Below are 26,035 nucleotides of genomic sequence, written 5' to 3'. Positions count from 1 at the left end.
TAGGCAACGATTTTACTTCTTTTCAGACAGTTTGGTTTCCTGTAGTTGGGTACCTAAGTGAACAAGGTATCATTCCAATGAGTTATTATTCTTTTGAATTATGTTTTGTTAAACACAGTGAGTAGAGACGTCGTACTTGGTATTATCACTATTTCTGTGTGAGAGTGAAAATATAATTTAGTATCTCTGATTGTATAGAATGGATATGCACATATTATGTTATCCCCTAATTTTGAAAGTTAAATAAAGTTATTTAATGTGACCAAAATGGTGAGGGGTCTGGAGACCAAGTCCTATGAGGAAAGGTTGAAGGAACTGGGGATGTTTAGCCTGGAGAGGAGGCGGCTGAGAGGTGATAGGATCACCATCTTCAAGGACTTGAAGGGCTGTCGTCTAGAGGAGGGTGTGGAATTGTTTTCTGTGGCCCCGGAAGGTAGGACCAGAACCAGTGGGTTGAAATTAAATCCAAAGAGTTTCCGGCTCAACATTAGGAAGAACTTCCTGTCTGTTAGAGCGATTCCTCAGTGGAACAGGCTTCCTCCTTGGGAGGTGGTGGGCTCTCCTTCCTTGGAGGTTTTTCAACAGAGGCTAGATGGCCATCTGACAGCAATGAAGATCCTGTGCATTTAGGGGGAGGGGTTTGTGAGTTTTCTGCATTGTGCAGGGGGTTGGACTAGATGGCCCTGGAGGTCCCTTCCAACTCTAGGATTCTACAAAAAAAAAAGTTTTAGCTTCTTGCATGGATACTCAAACTTCCCTCTTGATGCAAATGTCAGCTGCCGTCTTTTCTGAGGGACAGGACTTGATTCCAGGCAGGCTCTGCTGTTGCGTCTCTCTCACAGAAGTGTACTATGCAATGGTGTCCTTGCTCCTGGGCATGAAGCTTCACTCTTGGATGAGGCTGTGCACATCCGATTGTCCTCAGGCAAGGTGGGCAGTTTAGGTTTATCCATCCCAAAGTCTTTCAGTAGACAAATGATCCATTCAGGTATCCTGTGGGCACTTGCAGCAGATGCGTATTCAGCTTCTGTTGTAGATTTGGCAATATTTGGTTGCTTCTGGCTAGTTCAGTCAATCAAACTGTCTCTATAGAAGAACAGGTGACTGCTGTTGACTTGTTGTCAGTCTTGTCTTCAGCCCGGTCCGTATCCAACCAGTCTTGGGTTTTTGCAAGCTGAGATCTTTAGCTTCAGGCCAGCTGTCTTTGTGAGGTATCTAGCCAGCCTTTCTTCACAGCATTCCAATCGTAATGATTTGGTGAATCGGTCTTTCTGTTCAGGATTCCAACCGCTGAAGATATGTCAGGTCTTGACATTCCACTCGGGTAAAGAAGCTCCTCAACTGCCTCTCTGCTTTCTTGGTTGCTTTCCAGCAACACCCCATCCTCGAGGTTGAGGTCATGATAGATATTCTTAGGAAAATATTATTTAGCAGCCATTAAAATCAGCAGAGTAATGAACAGAGACGGAACCCATGTGTATGCTTAAAAAAGGAAAATTGCTTTACTTAAACTAGCGTAGGGAAGGATAACCTGGGACTGAAAACAACAGTGACTAGATCCTACCTGTTTGCTGCTGGAAGTCTAGTTCCAGGAATGGAGCCTCTTCTCCAAGCAAGCAAAGACCAGAAAAGAGACCCCCAAAATGCAAAATAGCCAATACATTGATTTCCATTCACAACACAAAAGTTCAGTTGATTTAACTAAGACTTCCTACGAGATTTGCAGACCTTCCCACTTGGTGACAGATTGGTGACAGTAAACACATGTGACTTCCTGTTGACTAACAAAACACAGTTAACTCTGCTGAAGCGTTTAAACTTGCTAAACCCAAAAGATAAGCTGGTTCAAGAGGAGTACTAGCTCTTTTAGTATCTTTAAGGCCCAGAGATTCAACAAAGTCCAACTTCTTCTGTTTTTCGTTTAAGAGAAGACTTCCATTTTCAGTCCTCTCAGTTTCCATTCCAAGATCATTCTTTGCTTCTCCCAGCAGTTTTACACCCATCTCTTTATTCAGGCTTTGGACAGCTCCTTGTATTCCCTCTTTGCTTTGACAACGTGATAACAGTCCGTCCATGTGGATCAACCGTATTGATAATGTCCACCCTTAAGTCTGGCGAATAAGCAGGGCTCAGCTTGTTCTTGGCTTTGTTGCATGCCAGATACGTCCAGTGAGGAGTGCCTTTTCAGTGCCCAGATGTTGACCACGTCTGCTCCATGATGCCGCAGTGCTTAGCTGTGTCCTTGAGTACAGGTACAGGCTGCTCATTCACTCCTTTGCAGTTTGGGGGTTCACTTCCTGGTCTCACACAAGTCACACCTTGGTGGTGGTTCTCCTTTATTGCTCCTTGCTGACTGTCTCACAGTAGTGGTCTCTTCCTCATTTTTGGGACAGCTAACTCCATCAACTCTCCTAATGGAGGGGTCTCCTGTTGGTTGGCATCCCCGGCAGGCAGTCAGAGAGCCATATCGCTGAAAGAGACCCTGCCCTCAGCCTCCTGGTTTTCTTGCACTGTGGACTGTATTGGCGTAGGAGCTTGGAGGACATTACTCTCCTCTATTTGCACTGAACTATAGTCATTAATCTCAAAAGTCTTGAGGTTCACAACTCTCTCCTTTTGCACCTTAACCGTAGCCCACTAGGACTCCAACTGTGGGAACCCATGTTCCTCTTCTCTCCTCAGATGCATTTGCATAGGCTTTGGAGCCAAATGTCTTCAGAAGCTGGCTTCCCTCCGTGCCACAGTTCAGATGGAGTTTTGCCCGTGATCTTTGAAGAGATTCTGTTGTGTAAATAGGCTGGTGTGTTCACAGCTTCTATCTAGTAGAGGTTAAGCAAGTTGGCTTACTGGAGTAGGCAATGTGCCTTTTCCATTTGGATCCTGTTAAGGCACTCATAGAATCATAGAGTTAGAAGGGACCTCTAGGGTCATCTAGTCCAGCCCCTGCGCAATGCAGGAAACTCACAAACACCTCCCCCTAAATTCACAGGATCTTCATTGCTGTCAGATGGCCATCTAGCCTCTGTTTAAAAACCTCCAAGGAAGGAGAGCCCACCACCTCCCGAGGAGGAAGCCTGTTCCACTGAGGAATCGCTCTAACGGACAGGAAGTTCTTCCTAATGTTGAGTCGGAAACGCTTTTGATTTAATTTCAACCCATTGGTTCTGGTCCTACCTTCCGGGGCCACAGAAAACAATTCCACACCATCATCAATAGGACAGCCCTTCAAGTACTTGAAGATGGTGATCATATCACCTTTCAGCCGCCTCTTCTCCAGGCTAAACATCCCCAGCTCTTTCAACTTTTCCTCATAGGACTTGGTCTCCAGACCCCTCACCATCTTTATCGCCCTCCTCTGGACCCGTTCCAGCTTGTCTATATCCTTCTTAAAATGTGGTGCCCAAAAATGAACACAATACTCCAGGTGAGGTCTTACCAGAGCAGAGTAAAGCGATACCATCACATCCCGTGATCTGGACACTATACTTCTGTTGATACAGCCCAAAATTGCATTTGCTTTTTTAGCCACCGCATCACATTGTTGACTCATGTTCTGCGTATGATCCACTAAGACCCCTAGATCCTTTTCACACATACTACTGCTAAGACAAGTCTCCCCCATCCTATAACCATGCATTGGATTTTTCCTACCTAAATGCAAAACTTTACATTTATCCCTGTTAAAATTCATTTTATTGATTTTAGCCCAGTTTCCCATCCTGTCAAGGTCATCCTGTATCCTGTTTCTGTCTTCTTCTGTGTTTGCAACCCCTCCCAATTTAGTATCATCTGCAAATTTAATAAGCATTCCCTCTATTCCTTCATCCAAATCATTTATAAAGATGTTGAACAATACAGGTCCCAGGACAGATCCTTGAGGCACTCCGCTTGTCACTCCTCTCCAAGAGGATGAGGAACCATTCACAAGCACTCTTTGGGTGCGATCTGTCAACCAGTTATAGATCCACCTAACGGTAACAGGATCCAAACCACATTTTACCAACTTGTCAACAAGGATAGTATGTAGAACTTTATCAAAAGCCTTACTGAAATCAAGATAAACCTTGTCTACATCATTCCCCTGATCTAGCAAGGTAGTCACTTTCTCAAAAAAAGAGATCAGGTTAGTCTGACATGACTTGTTCTTGAGAAAACCATGCTGGCTCTTAGTAATCACATTCATTCTTCCTAAATGTTCCAGGACTGACTGCTTGATGATTTGTTCTAAACCTTTTCCAGGTATAGACGTCAAGCTGATGGGTCAGTAGTTACCCGGATCCTCCTTTTTCCCCTTCTTGAAGATGGGGACAACATTCGCCCGCCTCCAATCTTCCGGCACCTCTCCTGTTCTCCAAGAATTCTCAAAAATAATAGCCAGAGGCTCTCAAAAATAATAGCCACTCAGTTGACCCCTTCTGTTCAGGTGAAGAAGGTACAGTTGTTTCATGCCTTATTCCTTCCTTCCACCTTTGGAACTCAGTCTCATTGTCTGTAGACAAGGCCTCTGGAGCCTTATTGAACTTAGTTCTTACAGCAGCCTTATTGAACTTACTTCTTACAGAGAAAAATATTATTTAGCAGAGGTATTAGTGCAGCAAAAAATATGCAGAGAACATGTGTGTGTTTAAAATAATATGATTGCTTTACTTAGAACTACAAGGGAAGGGTAAACTGGGAAGATAATAACAGACACTAACTTCCTGCATCTTTCCAGTTAGAGAACAAAGCTAGGAACGGCCTCTCTTCTCCAAACTTAGACAGAGGGAGGAAGAGGAACCATAAAATGCAGAATAGCCAATGCATTGATTTCCAATCACAACGCTTAATTGCAGGTCATTTAACTAAGACCTCCCACAGATTTTCGCAAGCTTTCTCTTTAGCTAACAGATAGGTTACAGTGAACACACGTGACTTCCTGTTGACTGACAAAACAAGGGTTAACTATAATTACTGAAGTGTTGCAAACTTGATAATCCCAACACAATTTAGTTCTTGAATTTGCCCCAAACTTGGTCTTTGAATGATTAAATGCATCTGGACAGTCAACATCTAAAAACATTAAAATGCATTTCTTTACACCAAATGAAGCATTTAGGGACCAGTTAAGACCAGTTCAGGGATCCGTGGTGCAGAGTGGTAAAGCTGCAGTACTGCAGTCAGAGCCCTCTGCTCACAACCTGAGTTTGATCCCAGTGAAAGCTGGTTCAGGTAGCCGGCTCCAGGTTGACTCAGCCTTCCATCCTTCCGAGGTCAGTCAAATGAGTACCCAGCTTGCTGGGGGGAAAGTGGAGATGACTGGGGAAGGCAATGGCAAACCACCCCGTAAAAAGTCTGCTGTGAAAACGTTGTGAAAGCAATGTCACCCCAGAGTTGGAAACGACTGGTGCTTGCACGGGGGACTATCTTTACCTTTTGAAGTCTGAATAGACTTTCCCCAGCAGTTTTTCCCTGTGCATACTCTGCTGTTTGCTATAATTAAGTGCTACCCCTTTTTGCTCGACAGACTTCACGATGACCCTGCGTTGAATCACATTCAGTTACTTCGATTTCGGAGTGTTTCACTGTAGACTTGGTATTTCAATGGCCCAACCACTGGTGCCATGCCAACAAATAATCAGTGTGCAGACTTTTTTGCTGCTTAATGTGATACACTTGATCAACAATATTTCTCAGATAGAAAAATCCACCCAATTTTCTCTGCCAGTAACTCATCACCACCTTCAGGATGATACTGCAAGTATTTCCATCAACAGTGAAATGATTCCCTCGTCGTACGGTCTTATCAGCAGACAACAAATTTTGATCTGCAAGAGGTGCATGAAAGCAGTCCTTCAATGAGCTTCCAATCGCTTCTCCTTCTATATTGTAAACTTTCAGTTTTACGACACCCACTCCTTGTGAGGGCAAATGGCTCCTGTCTGCTTACTCAACAGGACAGTTTTTTCTCATGAGAATCAAGACAGTGAGACCCAGAATCAAGTAACCAGGGTTTTTTTGCTAATAGCTAATATTAGCATGCATTCATAAACAAGTTAACTCTTTCATGACTGAAGGATGAGCTTGCAAACTCCCAACAGAAATGATGATTGAGGGGTGGCATGATGTAGGGCTTACAGAATTGTGCATGGGATGGAGAAGGCAGAGGGAAAAAGTATCTTCTCACAATTACACAAGAACTTGTGGGCTCTCAGTGAAATTTAGAGCAGAAAAAGGAAGTCTTTCTTCACCCAAGGAGTAATTAACATGTGGAATTCACTGTCGCAGAAAGCGGTGGCAGCTATGAGCATAGACAGGTTCTAGAGGGGATTGTAGAAACAAATGGAGAAGAGGTCCATTAGTGGCTATTAGCCACAAGGTATAAATGGAACACTCTGTCTGAGGCAGTGATGCTCTGTCTTCTTGGTGCTTGAGGGGCAAGAGTGGGAGGGCATCTGGAGTTCTGGCCCCACTGGTGGACCTCCTAATGGCACCAGGGTTTTGACCGCTGTGTAACACAGAGTGTTGGACTGGATGGGCCATTTATCTGATCCAACAAACTTTCTCTTATGTTCTTAATTACTGGATGCTCTTTTGTTTCTTGAGGGCCAAATGATGGTTTAGGGTTTGTAGAATCTTTCGGGATCAAGTGCCGTGTTCTACTGGAGAAAGTTTTCCTTCCAGACGTTTCGTTCTCAGCTGCGGAGAACATCCTCAGTGGCGTTGCAGCCGGAGCAGGCGCTCAGACCTTCTTGGCTGCTGTGCATTGAGTGGGGCCAGGGCTGCTGGAGAGCTGCTATTTGTAGGCTGGAGGGGGTGTGATGAAAGGGCAATTGATGGTTTGTTCTTGCTACTTTCCCCTCTGGTCTTGCCTCACTTTCTGCGTCATCTAATTCTCTTCCTTTCTTCACCAGTGACTTGTGGTGCAAGTCTTCCTCCCAGGCCTGTGGGTCAGGGCCCAGGCCAACCTTCCTGCATTATGAGATTAACCAAAGTGGAGTTCATGTAGACCTTCTGGCTCTTCTGCAGACAGGCTTCTCCTCTGTCTGGCTGAAAAACTGTGGTTTGCTGAGCCACAAACTCCCTGGTAGATCCAGTTCAACTCTCTGCCCATCGTCAACCTCTAATCTGCCCATTCGGAGTAAAGTGACTCAGAGAGCAGTAATGGATCAACTCCAGGACTTCTTGGTTGACTCCTCTGCTCTGGACCAGTGTTCCCTCTAAGCTGCAGAGCCTTGTGAGCAAAAACTTTGTGAGCTCCTGCATCAATTAGTGTGCTCTGGGGTCATCCTTCCTGAGCTAAGACAAAAAGGTGTCAGCTGGAGGCTAAAAATCTGTGAGCTAGCTCACGCTAACTCAGCTTAAAGGGAACACTGCTCTGGACCCTTTTTAGTCTGGCTTCAGGTGTCTTTTCAGTGTGACTTCAGGGTGTCTGTTGTGGGAGGAGTAGACATGGAAGATTGTAAGCCGCTCTGAGTCTCTGATTCAGAGAGAAGGGCGGGGTATAAATCTGCAATTCTTCTTCTCTCTCGCAAATTGTACCTTTCTGTCCACATTGTGTGTAATCGTCATTTATTGTGGTCTCTTCTTCTGTTTCCAGCTCTTAGATTTGTTCCTCCAGTGGGACTGGTCCACGTATTTGGCTGACTACGGACAACCAACATGCAAATACCTTCGTGTGAACCCAACGACGGCATTAATCTTGCTGGAAAAGTGAGTGTCGGCTGAGATGTTCCTTCGATGGCTTCCTGACTTCTGTGCTTACTTTAACAAGCATGATCATTCCCTCCCGTTCACTCCTTCCGCTGCCCATGCTCTGGTTGGGGAGCACAGTAGTCGCCTCCTGGTGCGTCACTGTTCCTCTGCCACAGAGCCTTTTGCCATGGCTGGTACGGCTTCCTTGTGCTCTCAGGAAGTGTGCCATCTGGTCTGCCCTGGGGCGCCCCTCCTGACAAGCTGTGTGTGAGTAGTTTTCTCCTGTAAATGTGGTGGCTCACAGAAGCTGGCTGGTGAAGTGGTTGGCTGGTGCTAAAAGTGTGGTGGTTCATGTGTGAGCATGGCATATGTGTGCAACTGGACTCCGTTACGGAGGGATTCTGCTTCTGGCTGTCAGCTCGTGCGGACTTGATTGAACATTGCCTGGGTAATCTGCATCGCCTCCGTGATGATGTCGTGTGCGGCTTGCTTGACCCACAAACACATCCTTCTGCTGCCCACTTGTGCCCGTTGTGCTCTACACATCGCTTGGAGATGCTGCATGCTGGCCAGGCCAGATTCCTCCTTGATGGGTTCCTTGTTGTGTACAAGCCCCGTGGTTTATTCCCCTGCCAGTGTGCAAAGGGCCTGGGGAGCAGATGTTTGCCTTCTCCTCTGCCAGGAGACAGTTCCAGGGCTGCAGGAGAACCACTCGATTCAGGTCTAGTAGCATCTTTGAGACCAGCAGGGTTTTGGGGACAGGAGCTGTTGGGAGTCAAAAGGATCTAACAGAGGGAATTTTGATTCCCAAATCCTAGTTGGTCTCTAAGGGGCTGCTGGACTCTGATCCAGGTTCAGGGAGCTGCATTTGGGGTTAAGGGATTCTTTTCCCCTTTGCTTGATCACAACAGGAAGGATGGCTGGGTGCGTGGAATGGCATCCATAATACTTCTTCGCCTCCCAGTAGAGAGGAGTGAGCTAGTGAGGCGTAGCAGGTTCTGGGAGACCTGGGTTCAAACCCTCCCTCCTCCGTGGAACCTTGCTGGGTGACCTTGAGCCAGCCCCTTCTCCTCAGCGTGAACTAGCTCACAGAGTTGTTGTGTGGGCAAACTGTAAAGGGGGCCATGTACCTCCCCTCCCCCAAGCCCTTTGGAGGGAGACTGGGGCCAAAGGCCCTCAGAGTCCTTTCCAAAGCCAGAGAGAGAGAGCCAAATTAATCTCCGGCTCTCTGAATTCAGGAAGGGGCCTGAGGCCCTGGAGAAGGTGCTTCCGCTGCAGAGGGTGGCTGGAGCCCCTGGCTTGAGGCGCTCAGAGCTCTTGCCACAACGACAGACTGCAGCAGCTCCCAGCATGGGGCATTTTGTGGGCTGGATTGAGGAAGGGCAGCAGGGTGGCTTCCACGCTTTGCTCGAGGAGATGGAGATGAGATGGAGTTAGCAGGACCGTCAAAAGCAATGCCACTGGGGCCTGAGAGAGGCCTGGGTCCTGGCACCACCCACTGGGTCTTTGGCAGCTCTTCTCAGTGACGTGAGCAGCACGGGTCCCTGTTAGGGTTTAGGCATATGATTAGCAGAGTAACGAGAGAGAACCACAAATAACAGCCAGGCACATGGTTTAGCTTAAGAAACAAGTAGTTTACTTTACTCATGAGGAAAAGGTATGACTGGGATTTCTAGAAAACAAAGAAGGATTCATTATCCTATCTAGCTTCTAGGCTACATCTCGACTCTCTCGAGTCCAACTTCAACTGCATGGAGATCTAAGGGCTTAACACAAAGGGCAATAAAACTGACCAAATGTTTTCCCCTAGGCCACCACCCAAATATATGGATTAGCCTATTAGGGCTCTCCCTCAATGGTCACTATGCATATTGACACCTAGCCTTGGCGGGAAGTACCTGCACACATTCTCATTGGCTCTACCTACTCACTGGCTAAACATCAGCATGCATATGCAAACACTTAATTAACTTAATTAACAATGGGCACATCCACAAACCTATTGCCCTTTCACCACACTCCCTCCAGCCTAGAAATAGCAGCTCTCCAGCAGCCCTGGCCTCACTCAATGCACAGCAGCCAAGAAGGTCAGAGCGCCTGCTCCGGCTGCAACGCCACTGAGGATGTTCTCTTCTATTCCAAAGTCTCTCAGCAGGTGTATGATCCATTCAAGCTCATTGCAGGCACCTGCTGCAGAATCAAACTCAGCTTCCATTGTGGACATAGCTACTATACTCTGCTTGCGACTTGTCCAGTTGATCAGGTTGCTTCCGTAGAAAAACAGATGCCCACTAACTGATTTGCATTCAGTAGTGTCTTCGGCCCAATCTGCGTCCATGTATCCAACCAATTTTGGGTTGTCATCAGCTGTAATCTACAGTTTTAGATCAGCTGTCCCAATAAGATACTTAACAAGTCTCTTCACTGCATTCCAATCATGGTGATTAGGTGAGCCTGTCTTTCTGCTCAAGATTCCAACGGCTGCACATGTCAGGTCGGGTGGGTTGAGCTAGATACAGTAGTTTCCCAATAGTTTCTCTGTACAGACGATTGTCCTTGAGAGGCACTCCCTCTTCCAGCTAGAGGTAAGATGGGTCAAGTGGGAAACTTGCTCTCTTGATATCTCCCAGGCTCAGTGCCTTAGCAAGAGTCAGGATTTTGGTTCTTTGAATCAGAAGAAAACCTCCATTCTCTGTTCTTTCTATCTGTATTCCAAGATAGTGGTTCAAAGTCCCAAAACGTTTTACTTCCACTTCTGCATTCAGCTTGTCAACTATCTCTTGCCCATTAGATTCATATTGACAGCATAACAACAGTCCATCAGTTGACATCAGTGCATACTGGCATTTATCATTCTTCAGTTTGAAGAACAGGCTGGGTTCTACTTTCCCTTGCTGGAACCCTTGCTTCTGCAGAAAAGCAGTTAGCACTTCATTCACTCCTTTATCAGGTAAGTTTTCCTTGAGGTTTGCCTTTTCAATCTCAAGGTGCTGCACATGCATTCCTTTCAGTGCTGCTATGCTCAGTAGGGTTCTTAGAGTGGCATACTTTACAATCAGTTCCCTTGGGATTTCCTCATTGTCTGAGGATTCTTCTGCAGTTTGCAGAACATTACAAAGTCCATATCTGGCAGGTGGTACTCTCTTGTTGCTCCTCTGAGATTGCCTCACAGTACTGCCTGTCTCCCCTTCTGGTCCAGCTTGATCTGCCTCCCCTTCTGCTTCTGGGGTGCTTTCTGGCCTACCTTGGGGGTCAGCGCTACTGGCAGTCAGCCAATCGACCATTTCAGTGAGGGACATTCCTGCATCAGTTTCCTGATCTTCCTGCACTGTGGGCTTCACTGTCTCAGGTATCAGGGGTATACTGCTCTCATCAATATGCACAAGATTGCATTCTTTAAATAACAGAGTCTTTGGATCCATAAAATCGCCTTTTACGGTCTCTAGAAACTTCTCATTGTGTACTGACTTTCTCTTGCCATAGGGTGGCACTGTGCCTTTCCCCTTTACACATACATCACAAGCTTGCAACTCTTGGTCACATCCTGCAAACTTTTCTTCACATGTAGTCAGCAACTTCTTAACAGATCTTACATTCCTGTGTCCCAGCCTTTTATGGCAGGCATAAAGGCATTCCTTATGAGGACACAAACTATCTTGTTGCCTGATAGGCATGACCCGTTTCTACAGAGTCCAGATAGTAAGCACCATCAAATCTCACTGCTTCAAAAAGCACATCACTTCCTGGGTGGGCAATGGTGCATTGTCTATCTTTAATCAAAAACACATTTCCTTGATCTGTCAATTTCATTACAGAGATTAAATACTGATCTGCTTGCTCAGAGTAAACACAGTCCTTCAACAACACATCAATTAGCTCTCCATCCTTTGAATAAACCGAGATCCTCACAGATCCCACGCTGTTTGTCTGTAAAGTATCCCCATTAGCAAGTCTCAAAGTTCTCTCGCTTTCATCCAAACAAACCAACCATTGGCGAAATCTACATATATGCGTACTCGACCCGGAGTCAAGCATGAAAGCTTTCTTTGCATCTATGTCACTAGATCTCAGCATGTAAGAGACTTCACCATGAGGCATTGCCTTTGTTTGTGAGTCAGCAGCCCCCTGCTGAGACACGGTCCTTTCTCCTCTGTGTGAGGAGCCTGGATTCTTGCCCTTAGAGCTGTTCTGCTTCGACTCACAGAACCTTGCTATGTGGCCTGGTTTCAAACATCTATAACAGACTCTGTGGTCTTTCTTCCCTTTCTCCTCCTTTACAGCTAATGCTTGCATTTGGCTTGACAATCTAGAAAATCTGCGTTTAACACTTAAGTCTCTTAAATACGCGATTGTAAAATTGATATCAATCTCTTCTCTAGATTCAACAGGGGCTAGAATGCTCTCATAGCTTTCAGGAAATGATGAGACAATCACAGCTTGAATTTCTTTGGTGGATACCCTAGCTCCCGCCGATCTTAATTCGGCGACAAGGGCCAGGATGTTATCGAGGTGAGCTGAGATATCACCCCCTGGGGCAAGACTGAAGGAATACAGGTGTTTGCGCAAGTACTGCCTCTGGAAAAACGTGCACTGGCCATACTTTAAATTAAGATTATTCCAAATGTCTTTTACATGATCACAATTGACTACAATGTCAGTTTCCTGAGATGAGATTGAACTTAGGATCAGCAGCTTAGCTTTAAGTTCATCTGCATCAAACTTCTCCCTCTCCTCTTGGGACATATCATCTGGTATATCATAGTCCAACACATACTTTAACCGTTGAACTGCAAAAGTGCACTCAGTTCCCATTTTCCATAAAAGGAAGTTATCCCTGCTCAACTTAGGGATGCTTAACTTGGGGGAACTATTCATACTGCATACAACGTGTTCAGATGGTTGTAACAAAATGCTTTCCTCACGAGTTGCAGGCGAAAATGCTGTTCCAGAATCAGCAGGCGTTTGCCTCTCTCTGGGTCTCTTGGGTCTGTGCCTCCAACGGGACATCAAAGAGAATCCATTTCTGTTATTCCCAAGCAGTCAGCCGGCGACTACAAGTGATGGGGAAGAAGTTCCTTCAGATGCAAATTCGTGAAGAATTGACCTGAGCACTTCTCTATGCCTTTCTTAGCTAACTGGGCCCATAACCTTTGTTAGGGTTTAGATATAGCAGAGTAATGTGGAAAGAACCACAAATAACAGCCAGGCACACGGTTTAGCTTAAGAATAAAGTAGTTTACTTTACTAATGAGGAACAGGTATGACTGAGATTTCTAGAAAACAAAGAAGGATTCAATATCCTATCTATATCCTATCTAGCTTCTAGACTACATCTCGACTCTCATGAGTCCTAACTTCAACTGCATGGAGATCTAGGGGCTTAACACAAAGGGCAATAAAACTGACCAAATGTTTTCTCCTAGACCACCACCCAAATATATGGATTAGCCTATTAGGGTTCTCCCTCAATGGTCACTATGCGTATTGACACCTAGTCTTGGCAGGAAGTCCATGCAAACATTCTCATTGGCTCTACCTACTCACTGGCTAAACATCAGCATGCATATACAAACAATTAATTAACTCATGACAACAGGAAGTGAAATTGCATCAAAAACCCAACAGTCCCTTGCCAGCCCATGCTTTAAATGGTCAGCACAGATTCCTTTTTCTTTCTTGCCTATTTTTAAACAACAGTTTGGTTTTTTGCAAGGCCAGAGGAGGCAGCCGGGCGTAGCTATGCAGGGTTGTCGCTTGACTGGGAGTCCCCAAGAGAGGCCCTGCGGAGAAAGGTGGCAGTCGCCTCTGCTTTTTGCTGGCCTGCGAAGCCTCTTGCTGGGGTCGCCATCTGTCAGTGGCAAGTTGACAGCCCTGAAGCACCTCAGCATTTTTGCAAGGGCAGCCAGTGGTCTTGAAGGAGGAGAGGGGCTCCGCGGCCCTTTCCTCTCCTACCGTAGGCTCCGTTTCGTTAAAAAATCCATGAGCTCCCTCCTCTCCTGCTGTGGGGAAAAAAAATGGGCATCCATAAACTTTCTCCCTGGAAGTAAAAGCAGCTTGGGGGGGGGGTACTTTTTCATTTAGAGAAATGGCAGGGCGAGAAAAGGGTTGAAGACCCCCACCCACCGTGTTTTCCTCCTTGAAAGAGCACTACTGCCAGCTGCATTTTGCAAGAGGAAAAAAACGATCAGGAAGAGCAGTGCTTCATTTGTCCCGTGCTGGTGAGAAAGGCCGGCCTGTGCAGACCCTCCCACCAGCTCCAGGGCCGGGGGGTGCCAATGCTGCCTGCTGTGTTGCCCTGCTAGCTCGGCCTCGTGGGTGCATCACGTATGCCTCCCCCAAGACCTGGATGCATCGAAATAGGTTTGCCAGGAAGGCACTGTGACAATAGATGCCGTCGCTTAACCAGTTGTCACGGTTTATCTTTTCTTCCCCTGTTCATTCCGTCAACCCAGGATATCCCGAGAGTAAGTATGTGGCTCATTTTGGACTTCTTTCACTTACTTTGCAATGAATCCTTTGACTGTGCCATTTAAATAGAGCGCTCTGTGCTCAGCTGGCCCAAGGCGCTGGGAGATGGCTGCCACCAGAAACTTTATCATCTTCTGTCCGCTGCTAAAGGAAGCTCTTGGAGAGCCAGTTTGGTGTAGTGGTTAAGTGTGCAGACTCTTATCTGGGAGAACTGGGTTTGATTCCCCACTCCTCCACTTACAGCTGCTGGAATGGCCTTGGGTCAGCCAGAGCTCTCTTATCTGGGAGAACCAGGTTTGATCCCCACTCCTCCACTTGCAGCTGCTGGAATGGCCTTGGGTCAGCCATAGCTCTGGCAGAGGTTGTCCTTGAAAGGGCAGCTGCTGTGAGAGCCCTCTCAGCCCCACCCACCTCACAGGGTGTCTGTTGTGGGGGAGGAAGGTAAAGGAGATTGTGAGCCGCTCTGAGACTCTTCGGAGTGGAAGGTGGGATATAAATCCTTCCTGCCCAAAGTTTGGATTGTTGTTTTTGTGTTTCCGCCTGTCCTTTAACTCTGGTTAATCAGAACATAACAGAAGCCATGTTGGATCAGGCCAATGGCCCATCCAGTCCAACACTCTGTGTCACATAGTGCCCAAAACCCCCAGGTGCCATCATCAGGTCCACCAGTGGAGCCAGGACACTAGAAGCCCTCCCACTGTTGCCCCCCCCCCCCCGCCAGCACCAAGAACACAGAGCATCACTGCCCCAGACAGAGAGTTCCAACAATACGCTGTGGCTAATAGCCACTGATGGACCTCTGCTTCAGATGTTGATCCAATCCCTTCTTGAAGCTGGCTATGCTTGCAGCCGCCGCCACCTCCTGTGGCAGTGAATTCCACATGTTAATTATGACACACTTTGTGATGGTCTTAGTGGTTTTATGAAATTTGCTTGTTATCTGTTAGCCACCTTGTGACCCATAGGAAGGTGGAAAGATGGGATAGAACGTTTGTTGAACAAATCAGTCCCTAAGGGTTGGGTCTTCCAGTCCCAAGGGTCTGCCTCCTCCCAACCCCAAAGGGGCTTCTCTGTGTGGGAGGATGTTGCTTTGTCATTTGAGGAAGGGGTCCATCGCAAGGCATCATTTCCCTCTCTTCACACCGATGCCTTCCGACTTTTAGACCTCCCATCACCATGGCAACATGTTCACGTGGGATCTCAGAACTCACGGGGTCTTTTTGCTCTCCGCTCTCATGCAGGATGAAGGACAGCAGCCGCAAGAACAACGTCTTTGCCCAGTTCCGGAAGAACGAGCGAGACAAGCAGAAGCTGATCGAGAGCGTGGCCAAGCAGCTGCGCAGCCTCATCAACAGCCATCACTCTTGAGGGGGCAGGCTCTGCGAGCGCTGGGGGGGGGGCGGGTCTGTGCTCGGCAGCAGCCATTGGATACGAGGAAGGGAGGGGGCGGGGCTTTGCGTTGCCGCCAACGTCTTGCGAATGCCTGCTGCTCCTTGCGGGAAGGGGCTGGGGGTGGGGGCCTGTGGAGGCAACAATGTCCTCCTGTTGTCAGGAGTTTGGAGCCCGCTTGAGAAGCCCCTGGGGATCGACTTGCCCGCCACGTGCCAGTGAACCCGCCGGCTCGGTGTTTCTTTCCAAAGTGCCATTTTGAACATTTGTGTGGGGAGGGCTAGGGGGGGTCCAGATGGGTTTTGCTACTCCAGGGTCCCATGGGCATTGCTGTAAAGAAGCGTTTCACCCACCTGTGATGTGGATTTTGATTGTTGGGTGCCTGGTGATGGGGAGGGGGGGAGCGAGGATGGGGCTGCCTTGGACGTCGTGAAGGTCTCCACACCGAGGCTTCTTGGGGCGGCTGTGGGCCTTCGTAGGGCCTCCACCGTATGCCTTTGGGGAGGGTTTCTAGAGCACTGCACAGTGGAGCCTCCAGAAGACCCCTCCCCAACCCCAGAAAGACATCTCCGTGTGATGTAGGTGGCCCTGAGTCCCCCAAGAAGAGCAGAGACCCTCTTCAGCGCTGGCTGCTTGTGCCTGGGCTGTCAGATCAACAGCAAGAAGGGGGAGCCGAGATGTGTGACCAGGAACACCTGGTGACTCCACACAAAGCCCCTTTCGAAGGACACACACACACACACATCCTGACCTCCCTCTTGACCAGCCTGGAAAGCGTTTGGCTTCCTGGAGCAAGCAGAGGGCTTGTGGGGTTTTGTGGGAAGCCCCCCCCCCCTCGTTCTTCTGTGGGAACGCCCAGGGTCACCTCCACTTTGCCCCCCTCGTCACATGGAGCCCGCAAAGGCAGCTTTTCACGTTTCTGGAGTGCCGTGGGCCAAATGTCCTGGTTGGCACCTTGCTTTTACCCCACATTCAGTGCATTGGGGTTTGGTGAAAGAGCCGGCTTGTCTTCCACAGGATCCGCGGGTGCTCTGGGGGCACAGCTGGGGCGTCCATCTGGACCGGTGGTGCTTCCTGGCCGCGCTTCTGTTGTGGTCCCGATTTCTGTTGAGGGGCAAGCTGCGTGCGGAGTTGGCGTTTGTCCCCCCCCCTCCCCCTTAAGCAGTACATTTTTCTGACAAGGATTCGCTAACATTTCTGTCTCTGTGGCCATATTTGTAAGCTGTAAGTCTTGGGAGACCCTTCCTTTCCTAGATGTACTCAGGGATACAGAAGCCTTTGTTCAATAGCTGCGGGAAGCAGGGTGCAGGAATCTTCCTTTCCTAACGAACACGAAAAGCTGAGTTTTCCAGAGAGGAGAGAGCAGAGCAAGAAAAGAGACGCCTGCTTCGGCTCCCGGAGCTCCTGCCCTTGGGAGAGGTCCCGGCTGCTCGTGCTGCTCGGCTGGGTAGGTCACATCGGAGCAGAGATTCCACCAGGAGGCAGCCATGCTCTTGTTCTGCTCCCCGCCCCATGCATCTCCCCACACCCTGCCCCATCCTACTTCACAGTAGACCCTACCCTCAAGACAACAGTATGTGCTCCCCAAGAGGATCGCTCGGGAAGGGGCCAGCCTGCCAGAGAGGGAGGGGAGCTGAGGGGTGCGGCTGAAGGGCTCCGTGCTGGAGCCGGGGCACTAAAGGATCCGTTGCTGCTTCCCAGGAGAGTCTCGCTGTGCCAAGGCAGTTGTTTGTAGCAGGTCAAGCCGGGGGAGCCAGGCAGATCTCGCCCTCCTCCTCTGCTGCGCAGCTCCCTGATGGTTCCGTTCCTCTTAGCCAAAGAAAGAGCAGGGCAGCAGTTCCCATTGTTCCTGGGCTAAGTCCAAACAAGAAGCAGTGATATGCTGGACCGGGACCTTTAGGAGTGGCCAAGCCAGGCAGCTCTCCTGACCCATCTGCCACGGGTCGTTGACGGACAGCACGGGCCGCACAGCATTAGAGTCACGCAAGAGCCTCGCCGCACTCCCGCGGAGCTGCTGTTCGCTCGGGCAGGCCGTGGTCTTGGTGGGATGGACCCGCTGGCCCCTTTCTTCCGTGGGCTGCGTCAGCATGGCGGAACCCTTTCTGTGAGGCCTGCCGGACTGGGGTGAGCAGTCTCGGGAGTCTGCTGAGCTGGATCCTTGACTGGGCCAACTCCTTCAGGCTTCACCGTGCGACACCAGGGCCATGCAGAGGTCTGCCGGACTCAGCCCACTGTTGGTCTGTCCACTTGTTGCATCATTCGTTAGCAAGGTGCCCAATGAGTGCTGCGATGCCAGGGGGCAACGGACCGAGAGGACGCGGGTGGGAGCTGCCAGAAACTCACAGCTTCGTTAATCCCAGTAGATCCATAGTAGGAGCCATGTGGGAGGAGCCCCAGGCCCCGTTCCTGCAGTGCGGAGAAGACATCCCACGATAGAGATCAGAGCTGGTCTGCTGCGGAGGACACCCCTGCAGGTGCCAAGGAGGGAAGGAGCCAGTCTCCTGTGCCTGATGTAGATTCAGCAGCCACATTGCAGAAGATAAAGCTGGGCCCAAATGCCTTTTGGATGTTGCACCCTCTTTTTCTTCGTGCCCTGTTTTGCCAGCAAGTCAAGAACATCCTCAGAACCACCTGGCGAGAGGACCTGTTTCTCTAGCCAAAGCGGCAAATGTTTTTTCTTTCCCCCTCAAATAGAAAGCCAGCGTCCCCCTCGCCCTGCTCTCTTCGGCTGGACGGATGCTCCGCCTTTCCTGTGACGTAAGGCTGAGAGAGCAGGGAAGTCCTTCTGGGCCAGAGAAGCAGCATGTGCAAAAGGAACGCCAAGGATCTTTGCAAGCCAGTCCTGAGGGAGCAGCGGCAGCAGACATGCCTGCAGAACCAGGGCAGCCGGAGAACTTCCGCCGGTCAAGCTCCCCTGCCCTGCAGCCCACGACGGGTACCCCAGCATCCTTTTTCACATTGCAAAGAAATCAGGGCCATGTCTCCTGTGGCATCATCTGGCAGCTCTCCACGGCCTCTGGGGCTGGCTTCTGCAGCAACTTCTGAGAGCAGACCAGCCTTTGCAATGACAGGGATGGAGGGCCATACGGAGCTTCATCTGAGGTGCTCACGGCCTGCCCAGTCCCATCTTTAATCCCTTGCATCAGCTGGCCGTTTAGCTGCCTTTGCCGCTGGGGATTTCTATGCCCAGTCCACCCTGAAGCAAAGAGAACGGCACCCGCTCCCAGCTGGCCTGTTGTCAGGCTGAGAAGGGAGAGCCAGAGAGCCGTCCAGTCTGCCCCGCAGAGCATTCTCCGTTCCCCAGGGAGCAGCCTCAAGGTGCAGCTGGCGGTTTCGTAGCCAGGCGTTATCAAGACAATTCTTGCCTAAGAGATGTGAGCCAAACACAAACAGGTCATGACCGCCGGGTGTCCCGAGAGCCTCAATTGAAAGAAGAGCAAATTGCCAAACCGGAGTCGGGCCAGTTTCTGCTAGGAGCCTCTGTGATGTCGCCCCCTCGGCCCTGATCCCGCAAGTGGGCTGGCCTGTGTCAACGCTCTGGAGCCAAGGAGCCGCCGCCTTCAGCCTGACGGAGGCTCGTTCTTGCCGGGTCCGGTTTCAGGAGAGCCGAGGCTCCAAATCACAAGGCGCGCGATGGAGATGGAGAATGGAATGGGGGCGCTCTGCTCCTCATTAGCGTTGTGTTCCAAGCCGTGCAGTCCTTTGCCTTCAAAAGAATATTAATCATTTCAACAGATTGCTTTCCTGAGGAAATACAACATATGCCACACACACACACACACCCAATGGAAGGGGTTTTATTAATGCCTGTCAGCTCTCCTGAGGGACTTGTGTCCTCTGCCGACAGTGGGAGGGGGCACCGTTGGGATGGGATGGAAAGGACCCCCCCAGAGTAAACTTTCCGCACTTCCTTGGAATCACTTGGGAGGCCGAACTCTCGTCCCTTCTCTTCCCTGGCTAAGATCATGACCCCAAGCGGGGTTCTCTTGCTGGGAGGTTACAAAGAGGCACCTCTGGAGGTTGCAGGCGAAATCCCCCCCCCTCATTCTTGGGAAGGGGCTGCTCTCTGCAGGGCAGGGGGCTCTGTCTGTGCTCATCGTCTGCACGGGTGGGGGGGATTTCTCCTTGCAGCCTCCTTAACGGAGCCGCTTCACTGGAGATCAGAACGCAAAAGGTCTTGGTTGTTTTGCACTTGGGTTAGATCTGACCCCGCTGTCGGTTCTCAAGAGCGGAAAAACAGACTTCTTGTCTTTCTTGTGTGTCTTTTACATTTTTAATGCTTTTTTAAACAGCAAAACTATTTGTTCACGAATTGATTTCTGTCCCTGTTGCTTAGAAATGATTTCTGTTCCTGCCTTTCAAATGTGAGCTCTCTGGCTAGGGCAGGGGTGGGGAACAGTGGCTCTCCAGATGGTTTTTTTGCCTACAACTCCCATCAACCCCAGCCAGCATGGCCAATGGCTGGAGCTGATGGGAGTTGTAGGCAAAAAACACCTGGAGAGCCACTGTTCCCCACCCCTGGAGTGGCTTGCCGGTGGATTTGGAAGCCAGTGCTTTGAGAGAGCAGCCAGCCAGCAGCTGCCCAATGCTCATGTCCTTCTCTGACCCTGCTCCCCGGGGAGGCCACATGGGGGGGGAGGACGTCTGTCTGTTGCCACCTCTTGCAGCTCCGTCCATGGCCTGGTCTGCAACTTGCGCTCTGAAGATCTGTCCTGAGACACCCGATTCACTTGTCAGACTGGAAATCGTGACAATTTGAAGTGGTCTTTGGAAAGCTCTTAACCAGGTAGTTGCAGCCTCGGCTGCTCTAAATACTTTGAAAAGTGGGTCGAAAGCGGCCCTGCTGGAGCTGAATTTTCCGTCTGCTGGAGCACTTGGGAGGCCGCTTCCCACGTGACAACTACCCAGAAGAGTTAGCTGGTGTTGAGTGCCTCGTGAGAGAAACCGCTGTGTTCACAAGAGGCGAATGCTGGTGAGACCTGAACCCGGGACTTCTGAACACAAGAGGAGCCCGGCTGGAGTGAAATAGCCCCAAAAGGGCTTCCAGTTTCTGTTCAGATCTTGCATTTTCTGCTTACATCACAATTACATCCGAGACAAACTTAGTATGTTCATTGGTTGTCTTCACTGATTTATTTCCTGGGGGGGTTTTTTAGTGTATTTTATAAACTAATATGGTGAAAAGAGCTTCTTTTGCACACGTCATTGCACAAAAAGGGGAAATTCTTAGTGAGTGTTAACATTAAAGGGAGTGCATTTTATTTTATTTTATTTTATTTTATTGGTCCTAGCAAAGCTGCTGTTTTAAACAGAGAGGGATTGGGGCTGCATGAGGTTTACAGAGGAAACTGCAGTAGATATTAGCATGTCAAGTTGAACTGTACATTTATTATCCATCCATAACTTTTATTAAAACCATATCACTGATCTGTTTCAGTGTGTTCTTTTGCTTCAGCGCCTCTAGCCAATGGAAGAAGTGGCCTGGACTCTGGCCCAATCAGTCCACAGCACAGCCAGGGTGGAAGGCGGGGCCTTGGGGGTGGCAAAGGCATGCAAGGATTGCTAAAGGGGGACAGGGAAAGGGCAGCAAAACCAAATGGACATTTTGCAGGGGTCTTCATTGTGGAAGATGTGGATGAGCGGGCAAGAGCCTGGCAAATGAGATTCTACGCAAGTACAAAGTTATGCCTTTGAGGCACGCTGATGAGGCCTGAACTGGCTATGAAGGAGACTTTGGGGATGCCGTGGGCAGCTCAGTGAAAATGTCAGCTGCATGCTTGGCTTTCATGTGTATGTCTCCTCTCCAGAGACCTGCTAAAACACCCCCACACACACACTTCAGCATTTGAGGCTACAGTCTGGGGGAGGGCAGGAATCTTGGTATAAGGCCCCAGAGCCCCTCCCCCTCCAAAGCAGCCATTTCCTCCAGGGGACCTGATATCTGGAGAGGAGCTGGAATTCTGGGGGTCTCCAGGCCCCATCTGGAGGCTGGTAACTCTTAAGCCTCGAGCCCTAGAATGGTTCATTGGAAAGACAGAGATGACCAGTAAAAACTGCCCAGAGAAGATCAGATGTGTGTGTGTGTGTGTGTGCTCCAGCCAGTCCACAGCAAAGTATGTCTACCTGTAACAACAGAAGTCTAGTGTCCAGATCATGTGATGTGATGGTATCGCTTTACTCTGCTCTGGTAAGACCTCGCCTGGAGACTTGTGTTCAGTTTTGGGCACCACATTTGAAGAAGGATGTAGACAAGCTAGAACGGGTCCAGAGGAGGGCGACGAAGATGGTGAGGGGTCTGGAGACCAAGTCCTACGAGGAAAGGTTGAAGGAGCTGGGCATGTTTAGCCTAGAGAGGAGGCGGCTAAGTGGTGATACAATCACCATCTTCAAGTACTTGAAGGGCTGTCTTATAGAGGATGGTGCAGAATTGTTTTCTGTGGCCCCAGAAGGTAGGACCAGAACCAAGGGGTTGAAATTAAATCAAAAGAGTTTCCAGCTCAACATTAATAATAATAATAATAATAATAATTTATTTTTATATCCCGCCCTCCCCGCCAGGCGGGCTCAGGGCGGCTAACAGACATGGGGATCCCATGATTCACATAAAACAACATAAACAGTTTTAAATATATCAGTCACAAATAAATTATTTAAAATAGTTAAAATATATAAAATGGTGCTAAAATTAGGAAGAACTTCCTGACCGTTAGAGCGGTTCCTCACTGGAACAGGCTTTCTTGGGAGGTGGTGGGCTCTCCTTCCTTGGAGGTTTTTAAGCAGAGGCTAGATGGTCATCTGACAGCAATGAAGATCCTGTGAATTTAGGGGGAGGGGTTTGTGAGTTTCCTGCATTGTGCAGGGGGTTGGACTAGATGACCCTGGATATCCCTTCCAACTCTATGATTCTACCTTTCTCTGGACACTGTCCACATAGTACACTTTTTACTGGGGCCCACCGAAGGACACATAACAGTGTGCAGGCTTTTATGTTCCCTTGTCTGCTTTTCTCTACCTCAGATCCTAAACTGCATTTCCTTTTCACACAGATGCCCATCTAACCCCTCCCTTTAGCTGGGAGGAGACCAGTCGGTTTGTAGCTAAAGCCATTTCTGACCCTCTCAGGCTGACAGAGGAGATGGCCCCTGGTGTGAGAAAGCACTGCCCTGCCCTTCATGGGTTCTGGTTTCCCTATGGCCAACTGCTGCAGGCCAGGCATGGAGTGGGGGTCGCTGGATGTGTAGGAGGGGATTTGTGAAATTCCTGCATTGTGCAGGGGGCTAGACAGGATGACCCCAGAGGCCCCTTCCAACTCTGTGGTTCTTAGCCCATAACATGGTTGCCTCCTTCTGTCTGTCTCACTTTCCTCAGAACAGACAGATAAATGTCAAAATGCTTATTAGAATATTATAGCAGTTTGCAAATAATTGCTCGTTACAGATCCGTAAGTGGGAATGAGAAGAGATCCTGTACAGATGTAAAAACCACAAATACCTCGGGGCTGAATTAGGTCATTGTGCATTTCATATGGAACAGCTAAAGTTAACATTTTGGGAAGTGGGTTCTCCTCCTCGGGGGAAACAACGGCTTTGCACTGCGTCTGAAGTAAAGGAGTGCTGCTGGCAGCTCTGTGGTTGGATTTGCTACTTGATCGTGCCCTGCGTAGAGGAGAGCAGGCCTCGGATTCAGCAGGAGCTCACAGAAGCGCAGCTCCTGAACCTTTCTGAGAGTTCCACCTCCTCCTGCCCACCTTGCTCATTGAATAGTACTTCTTCACCCAAAGGGTGATTGACATGTGGAACTCACTGCCACAGGAGGTGGCGGCGGCTACAAGCATAGCCAGCTGCAAGAGGGGATTGGATAAAAATATGGAGCAGAGGTCCATCAGTGGCTATTAGCCACAGTGTGTATATGTGTGTGTGTGTATACACACATATAATGGCCACTGTGTGACACAGAGTGTTGGACTGGATGGGCCATTGGCCTGATCCAACATGGCTTCTCTTATGTTCTTATGAATAGTAGTTGCAGCTGCATAACAATCCCTGGATGAGCTCCAACACCTATTTTTCTACAAAACGACCCCTGGAGGAGAGTATTTTTCTTGTGTTTGATTGCCCCAGTAGACAGGGAGACATTTCATGGTGCGACTTGGGTTCACACACACATGAATCTCAGACCCTTTAAAAACCTGTAGAATAGCAAAGGCCCCCATACAAAATACATATCAATAATACTGGGAGGAAAGGAAAGGGAAAGGTCCCCTGTGCAAGCACCAGTCGTTTCCGACTCTGGGGTGATGTTGCTTTCACAATGTTTTCACAGCAGACTTTTTACGGGGTTGTTTGCCATTGCCTTCCCCAGTCTTTTAAACTTTCCCCCCAGCAAGCTGGGGACTCATTTAACCGACCTCGGAAGGATGGAAGGCTGAGTCAACCTCGGGCTGGCTACCTGAATCCAGCTTCCACTGGAATCGAACTCAGGACATGAGCAGAGAGTTCAGACCGCAGTACTGCTGCTTTACCACTCTGCACCACGGGGCCACTACTGTGAAAGCAAGACCCAAATTGTATTCCATGACATTAGCCACGACCATTGGATGAAAGAGTGGAAGGAGAGCCAGGTTGGTGTAGTTGTTCAGTGTGCGGACCCTTATCTGGGAGAACCGGGTTTGATTCCCCACTCCTCCACTTGCAGCTGCTGGAATGGCCTTGGGTCAGCCAGAGCTCTCTTATCTGGGAGAACCGGGTTTGATTCCCCACTCCTCCACTTGCATCTGCTGGAATGGCCTTGGGTCAGCCAGAGCTCTCTTATCTGGGAGAACCGGGTTGGATTCCCCACTCCTCTACTTGCATCTGCTGGAATGGCCTTGGGTCAGCCAGAGCTCTCTTATCTGGGAGAACGGTTGGATTCCCCACTCCTCCACTTGCAGCTGCTGGAATGGCCTTGGGTCAGCCATAGCTCTGGCAGAGGTTGTCCTTGAAAGGGTGTCTGTTGTGGGGGAGAAGATATAGGAGATTGTAAGCTGAATCCTGTGAATTTAGGGGGCAGGTGTTTGTGAGTTTCCTGCATTGTGCAGGGGGTTGGACTAGATGACTCTAGAGGTCCCTTCCAACTTTATGTTCCTAAGCTGCTCTGATTCAGAGAGAAGGGCAGGGTATAATTCTGCAGCCTTTTCAATATGCCTGACAACTTCTGGAAACTGATGAATGTTTCTCCCCTGTGTTGTTCAAATCCGCCATCAGTCGTCTGCATTACTTGACACATAAGGAAGGAACCAAAGCCCATTAAAAAGAAACAAAAAGTTGTGTTTGAATGGAAAAGCTGAATGTTTGCCAGAAGGGGAGGCGAGGAAGGCACCTGCCTGAGGGCTGTCCTTTTCCCCTGCTTGCCTTCCTGGCAAAGGAGCTCACTGAAGAGTCAAAAATCTTTGCTCAAACTGAGCGGCTAAATTTCCTTGAAAGACGTGAGAGATGAACTCTGGCAGCAACTCGGCCTTGGTGCCTGAACTGCCCGGCAAAGTGGAGGCGAGGCTCGTACAGTCGGCAGGCCAGCTACGCTGGGGATCCCTCCTCTTTCAGCACCAGACAGGCAAGGCCAGGGGATTGGCCATGCTGATCCAGCCCTTCAGGAAAAGGGAGATTCTTTTGTGCACGGTTGGAGTCCAGGGGCACCTATAAGATCAGCAAAGTTTAATTCTGGGTATCAGCTTTCGTGTGCAGGCGCACCGTCCGTTTGCCTGATTAGGAGCCAAGGCCTTCAAATGAGTCTGACATCAGTGTTTCCTAGTCCCGACCCACTGGGTCTTGCCAAGAGAGCACCTTTAGCCCAGCTTCACTTTCTCACCTGGTGTTTCAGTTTCTCACCTTAGTGTTGTGGTTGGAAATCACTGCATTGCCTCTTCTGCCTTTTATGGTTCCTCTTCCTCCCTTTGTCTAAGTTTGGAGAAGAGAGGCCGTTCCTAGCTTTGTTCTCTAGCTGTAAAGATGCAGGGAGTTCGTGTCTGTTATTTTCTTCCCCGTTTACCCTCCCCTTGTAGTTCTAAGCAAAGCAATCATATTCCTTTAAACACACACATGTTCTCTGCGTATTCTTTGCTGCGCTGCTAATTTCTAACTCTGCTAAATAATATTTTTCTCTAAGAATATCCAACAGTTTGGAGTAACTCAACTAACACTTCTGGGAGACAGCCCTATCCCCTCAGAGGGGGTAAAACTGGATGCTGCTTGCATGAAACAGCTATACGGCAGATCCTGGGGGCAGTTGCTTCCCCGAGGGGTGGTGGGGAGTGCCAGTTGGGGAAGGGGATATTCCCTGCCCCCAGGAGGGGCCCAGCAGTCCTGCATATTGGCTATGGGTTCACGAAGACATGGCCAGCCCTGCAGTAACGTGTTCCATTTCCAACCACACTAGCAGGTGGAGCCACTGATGCACACCCGTGTGAGAAGGCAGGTCTTTTTACTGGGAATTCACAGACATACTTGATAGTCATGGGGACCTGCCCAGGATG

The 26,035-nt window shown here is 49.2% G+C and overlaps 1 protein-coding gene across 1 annotated transcript in view; it reads left to right on the top strand.

Annotated features, from left to right (window-relative positions):
* Positions 1-15,507, top strand: part of EXOC6B (exocyst complex component 6B) — a 327,565-nt gene extending 312,058 nt beyond the window's left edge. The window contains exons 21-22 of the mRNA XM_060247225.1: positions 7,577-7,689; positions 15,381-15,507. Coding sequence (XP_060103208.1) covers positions 7,577-7,689; positions 15,381-15,507 — 240 coding nt within the window. The remainder of the gene's footprint in view (positions 1-7,576; positions 7,690-15,380) is intronic.
* The last annotated feature ends 10,528 nt before the right edge of the window (positions 15,508-26,035 follow it).

The sequence above is a fragment of the Heteronotia binoei genome, chromosome 9 (assembly GCF_032191835.1).
Source record: "Heteronotia binoei isolate CCM8104 ecotype False Entrance Well chromosome 9, APGP_CSIRO_Hbin_v1, whole genome shotgun sequence".
NCBI classification, from domain to species: domain Eukaryota; kingdom Metazoa; phylum Chordata; class Lepidosauria; order Squamata; family Gekkonidae; genus Heteronotia; species Heteronotia binoei.
This window is presented reverse-complemented; position numbering and strand designations above follow the sequence as displayed.